This window comes from Papaver somniferum, chromosome 9 (assembly GCF_003573695.1).
Source record: "Papaver somniferum cultivar HN1 chromosome 9, ASM357369v1, whole genome shotgun sequence".
NCBI classification, from domain to species: Eukaryota; Viridiplantae; Streptophyta; class Magnoliopsida; order Ranunculales; family Papaveraceae; genus Papaver; species Papaver somniferum.
In genome coordinates, this window is record NC_039366.1 from 86,447,804 (window position 1) to 86,454,229 (window position 6,426).

General features: G+C 38.2%; 1 protein-coding gene across 1 annotated transcript; it reads left to right on the forward strand.

The window, feature by feature from the left end:
• Positions 1-2,721: 2,721 nt before the first annotated feature.
• On the forward strand, positions 2,722-5,408 carry LOC113314060 (ATP synthase subunit epsilon, mitochondrial-like). Its single transcript, XM_026562837.1, has 2 exons — positions 2,722-2,994; positions 5,078-5,408. The coding sequence occupies exons 1-2, from the start codon at positions 2,796-2,798 to the stop codon at positions 5,104-5,106; spliced, it is 228 nt and encodes a 75-aa protein (XP_026418622.1). The 5' UTR covers positions 2,722-2,795; the 3' UTR covers positions 5,107-5,408.
• The last annotated feature ends 1,018 nt before the right edge of the window (positions 5,409-6,426 follow it).

Sequence of the window (6,426 nt, forward strand, 5' to 3'; positions counted from 1 at the left end):
CTTCATATAACTCAGTAAAATTTATTTTTTCCCTACTGTCTACTTGCCGAATTTTGAGTCTCGAACTCGTATCTGTAAAACGAATTATACACGTACGTATGATGTTCCGAACTACTTCCGTATCACGAACCGTTGACCGGATTTTTGACCGAATTTAGATTTTACGAATCCGTATAATACTCGTACGTATCCCGTTCCGAACGTTTCTCGTATCTCGAATTGCTAATTAGGAGTGGGACAAATTTGCTTACACTATTATCAAGGTATTGTGTACATACAAACACAAAAACAGAAGTTAGTATGATGTGGAAAAAGAAAAAAAAATAGTTGTTAGAGAATAAAAAAAAAGTTGTAACACCGACTTCCCTTTAGTTCTTCAATAACTTTACGGCTCAGTGTAGAGCATGCTGACAACGTCTTGCGAAAGAGAAGGAGATATAAAATAGGGAGAAGAAGTATTGAGAGATTTCTATTAATGTGTATAGAAACAATGTTTAAGCCTCTATTTATATAGATAGAAGACTTGGTGTCCAAGATATGTAAACCCTAAACTTAGACACGAAGGGCATCTTAGTAAATAAACTTGGTTTATAACAGTTTTAGGTTTATTATTAAGAGTTGATGGGGGTAATTTAGTAATATTAATATTTTTAGAGGGTAATTTTGGTAGTTTGATTTAAATTTAGACACCCCTTATCATTGTGTATAAGGTAGATGAAGTAATCTATAGGCCCCAATTTAGCCAAGTTTAAAATGATTAATGTCCTATTGTCACTACATATTTATGTTCTCTGCAGAACATCTAGTTTCTGTTTTCTTCAGCCCCCTGCATCTAACGACTCTTATGGCCTCGGCAAAAAAAAAAAAAACGACATTGTCCTTCGATCTCGAGGTGGGTGGAGTTTTGTTATGCGTCTCCCGCTAGGCTATATTATATGGATAAAACTCTCTCTTCTGCTCAGGGAGTTCAACAGGGGGATCCTCTTGGTCCCATATTATTTGCTTTGACTTTACACCCCCTCATACATATGATCGCTGAGAGGTGCACCTTGGATCTTCAGTCTTGGTATTTAGATGATGGAACCATAGTCGGAGATACTTTGATGGTGGCCAAGGCCTTGGACATTATCCAGCAAGAAGGTATTCACTTGGGGTTGCATCTCAATGTCTCTAAGTCGGAGCTTTTCTGGCCTTCGGTTGATAGTAGAGGGTTAGATGATGGTGTTTTTCCACCTGCATACATCGTCCCCCATGATGGTGTTAAATTGTTAGGTGGACCAGTTAGCCGGGACCCCCAGTTTTGCAGAAACATGGTTGCCAAGAGGGTACAAAAGACCATTGCCTTGATTGATGTTGTGCATAAGTTGAAGGACCTGCAAGGGGAGTTGCTCTTGCTAAGGAACTGTTCTGGTGTCTCTAGGTTATATTTCGCCATGCGTACTACTAAACCCGAGTTTTTGGATGAGGGCATGTGGTTTTTGATGACCATCTTAGACAGTTTCTTAGGCACTTGGTTACGGGAGATGAACCGAGTTTTGGTTTGTTGCAGCAGAGATTAGCTACGCTTCCTATCAAAGATGGTGGTTTGAGGGTGTACACTATGGAGGACAGGAAGCAATATGGTTATGTAGCCTCTTGTTTTCAGGCGAGATTTCAGCAGGGGACCATCTTGAGGCACTCTGGGGTGTCGGGCCTAAGCCCCAGTTTTTAGCACGCTTTGACAATTTTCAAACAGGTATGTGGTATTGGTGATTCTTTTTTACGCATTGATGATATTGCACCCCACTCTATGAGTTCTTTGGCAGTCAAGTATTTTGATGCGGTGAAGAAGAACATACCCATTCAGTTTAACATGTCGAAGCGGGATGCAGCTTTCTAGCAGAGTAACAGAGTTAACCATGCTCAGGACTACTTGTTGGCAATTCCTATTGACGGGCTTAATCAGTCAATTGGGGCCAGGAAATTTCCTGTTGTTCTGCGATATAGGCTCGGGATTTCTCTCTTTGAGAATGGAGACCTGTGTTCTGTTTGTGGTGTTGGGATGGATATCTTTGGGGATCACGCCTTGCACTGCAAGAAAGGGGTTGGGATCAAATACAGGCATGACCTACTCCGTGATACCTTCACAGACATTTGCTATCGTGCGAGTGTCTCTGCCAGAAAGGAGGTGGATTTGCGGCTCCTTTCGGATGATGGTTTGGCTCTACGCCCTGCGGATATCTTTGTGTATGGTTGGGATAACGGCTACGATATGTGCTTGGATGTCACGGTGGTTTCCCCCTTTACTGGCAATTGGGAGCGTAACTTTGTCCTTGGTCGGGCTATGGACAATGCAATAGCGAAAAAGAGGACTAAATATTTGGAGAAATGTACGAGTCAGAAGTTGGGGTTTGGTGTTCTTGCCTTCACTACTTTAGGTGGGCTAGGGAGTGATACTGAGGAGTTCTTGAAAAGGTTGCGAAACTATATGGCTAGTCATGATGAAAACGTTTCTATTGGAGATTTTCTTTTTCATAGGATAGGTGTGGTTCTCAATAAAGAGATTGGATCACAGCTTGTCGCCAGGCTTCCATCCAATGGTTGTAAACTCCTTCATGTTGATGATGATTAATAATATTTTTCCGTTTTAAAAAAAAACAAAAAAAATCCAAGCGTACCTAGTCATGATTGGAGCATGCGAAACGCACGTCTTGGTCCCTGGTTAGTAGAGTAGATGAATACAGTATTTATTAGGTCAAAGAGAAATTTGAGGAGTAGAGAAACGTATCTAGAGAGAAGAAGAAAGAGAGATAAGAATGGCGTCTCCAGCAGCAGCATCAGGATTAGCAGTACCATTCTGGAGATCAGCAGGGATGACCTACATAACATATTCAAACATCTGTGCTCGCCTTGTTCGTAATTGTCTTAAAGAACCTCACAGATCTGAAGCCTTAGCCCGTGAGAAAGTTCATTTCACCGTTTCCAAATGGGGTGAAGGAAAACCAAATAAACCAAGTAATTACCCTCACTCCCTCCTCTTTCTTAATAATCTTAGGGTTTTATTATTTTCTTTGGAAATGATTGAATTTTTAGGGTTTTTGATGATTTTTGAGATCCTTGTTTCAGATCTAATATGAAAGTTTGTGTTAGGGTTTGGCTAATTTAGATGTACCATAACTGTTATTATGAAAAAATCTGATGAGTTTAACCATGTTCATAAGCTTAATCGAGTTGATATTATATCCTGTTGTTGAATATATCTTAATGAACTGGGCGTGGTTTAGTTTGTATCCCAATTTGCCGTATTTGTTGCCTAATTGAAACTTTTCTTTCTTTTTTTTTTAAAAGATGTTTGACAAGCACCTTGCTTGTAGTCTGTAGATAGAATAGATGTTTGTCAACCACCGTATTTGTAGTCTGTAGATAGAACCTTGGATGTAAATTGGTATTAGGTTGTTGTGGAGAGAATTGGAAATGGTGTTCAAAATAAAGCTGCAAGGGCAAAATCCAAGATTGATTACATTTTAGTGTAGGTTGCTTAAGATATATGAAATGACTTCTGATGCTAGTGTGGATTTTTGGGATATCCTATGATTTCTTAGATGCTCATCCTGAGGATTATGCGTTGTCTAATATCTGACCTATACTGCCCTGGTTTGATCTCCTACCTTGTCGATTGGTCTGTGTGGCGTTATCGCAATAAATTTCAAGAAACAAAATAAAACGCACCCCTTCATTTTTATCATTTACATGAAATTACCTTCACACCTCTGCGCATGACATGTTTCAATTGATACACACTATGATTGAAAAGGTGAAATCGAAGGTAAGGCCTTGTAGTGTTGCATAACATCTTCTAGCTTATTAGCATATATAAGTAGATATAAATTTATTGTAATCACTGGGGCTTATTTGCTTGTATATAATCACACAGCTTCGAAAAGCAAGGTCTTTTTTAGTTTTATGCAATATTTTGTGATCTGTCCGAGCAATAATTTGGTCACTCATAAAGGAAGAATTCACCATAATCAAGGTAATATAGCACCTCAACCTCCTAAACCTAATATGATTTAAGGATGAGTCTTATCAGGGGCTTCATAACCAAGGTCACATCACTTGCAAAGGGGATTGAGTCTTGCGGTTGTGAGCTGAAATCAGAATATATATATTTTGTATGTTTTAACTGGTTAGTGGGGTTTTGTCGTGGTTTCAACACACAGAGTAATTCAGTGAGTTCATACTTGAAAGTACATAACATAGGGTTCTTGGGTCATATAGAAGAGGTATTACGAGTTTGTAGATTTGGTGGTGTGTTGAAAATCTGCAAGCTGTGTCATCGACTACTTCAGTAGGAACAACTACAGGAATCCATATTTCTTGCTTGTATGATGATTACAGTGTTACAAAAACTATGCATGCCTTATTTTTTGGACCATATGATTGTCAACTTCTAATGACCAAGCAGCTGAAGCGCGGAGATTGTAGAGGACTTGCGGCGTGAATGTTAAAAGTAAAAAGAGGAATATTAGGTATCTGTCTGTAGGACAAATGTAAGGTTTGTTTTGTGGTGGGGAGCCACTACTCATCACCTAGGATTCTTGCCCATTTTGTCGCCCAAGCATCTAAAGATTCTAAACCCTAGAATATGAGACCGAGTAACCCTTTTTTGTGAATGAGTGGTGTGGTGTCCAAATGAAAACCATGTAGGAATTACTGAATGCCGCGTAGGTTGGGTGTAGTGTTTTCGTTTTTGAGGGATGCATGCCAACGAAATATAACTTCTGTCGTATTTTACTTTAGACATATAACATGGTTGAAATGAGAAAAAGGAAATACCTGTTTTAGCTGTTTGCCTTCTCCCATTAAATAATATCAGCCCTTAAAACGTGGTAACATACCTGCCATTGCCACTGTGCCTGCTTTCTGATAACTGCAGAATTCCATACAAAACTTTACATGATGCAGCATATGTATTTACATGCGGTAGCAGTTACTCTACTTGTGCTCTGTGCATTTGTTAAGGTTTAGGTATTTATTTCTATTCCTTCATTTTTGAATCTACTGTTCCTAATGAAATCCTTTGCCGGTTTATCTATAGCATTGCGTTCGGATGGAGCTGAAGCTTGAAAGAAGATATGGCAATTTGCATCAAGTTTTCTTCCAGCACAAAACCCCCTTTTCTCTTATTTTTAAGTTCCATCTCTTATCAGACCTGGTACTTGAAATTTTTGCTTGGAGTGTAATGATACCTTGGTGCGTCTCACACTGTGTGATTGCATTCTGAAATTTCAGTTGTTAAAATAACAGGGTTTTACTGCATGCTGTGATTCCATATGCTTCAGGTACAATTAGACTGTGTTTATAAAGATATTACAGTACAATTTTCGTAGTTGTCAAGTTGAATAAAGATTGTGAAATTGGGGTTGCTATTGGGAGTTATTTGGTTACAATGAAAAGACCAATATTTTGTAGTTATGGTTTTATGCATAGTAGCGATGACTGAAAAGACCAAGAATTGAAATTCTTTAGTTAATACGTAATTAGTCTTCATACACTATACATGACATAGGATTTCATTCAACAGTATCAGAGGTCTACACGGTGCAGAAACTTTCCTACAAACCGTACTTATGTTGTATGAGTGGCTTGTGTATGGGGTTCTGGCTTTCCAAATTCCTTTAGTACACAAACTTTCCTACAAACCGTACTTATGTTGTATGACTGGCTTATGTATGGGGTTCTGGCTTTCCAAATTCCTTTAGTACACAACAGATGAATAGCTAATTTCAAAGATTCAAAGAACTGGGTCAAAAAAAGAAAGAAAAAAATAACCAACTTCAAAGACATCAAATTTCTGACTCTGCAGTTGCTGATTCATATACTTCTTGGCAGCTTCATATGCATATACCTATGCACTATTGTTGAAGACCAATACGGCAATGGTTCTATATGATACTACAAAGGCAGAGATTATTATTTACTCGAAACTCACAGAAGATTTTGAAGATTTTACCTTTAAAACGTTTTTTATCCAAACAAATCCATCTCCATAACAACACCTGACTCTTTTTTTTTTTTGATTATTTGTTCACCTGCAGATTTTACAGCTGAGTTTACAGCGAGTAAAAACTTAGTTGAAACCGAATCAAATTACTGACAGAAAAAGTGAGGTTACATAGAAAACTAAGTAATTTAAAATTACTGCTAACCATAAATGGGTATCTTCTACCAGAAGAGAACTGAAACCTGAAATGTTAGAATACAGCTCTAAGAAGCTTTCAGGGAAAAAAGTACGAGTATCTTCTACCAGATACCTACTACTCCACAATTTGGGATAGGGCAATCCCACCTTGCATCAACCAAATTCTTCTAAATGACTTTAGGGGTATTAAATACCCCCGTGTAATTTCTATTTAGTTGTCTTTTTATTTTATATGCTTCAAAAAA

What these genes read in the sequence shown, in the direction of transcription:
- LOC113314060 (XM_026562837.1), top strand. Translation starts at nt 2,796, where the DNA reads ATGGCGTCTCCAGCAGCAGCATCAGGATTAGCAGTACCATTCTGGAGA. An exon ending in AGGAAAACCAAATAAACCAA is followed by an intron (nt 2,995 to 5,077) that starts GTAATTACCCTC and finishes GTTTATCTATAG; the next exon opens with CATTGCGTTCGGATGGAGCT.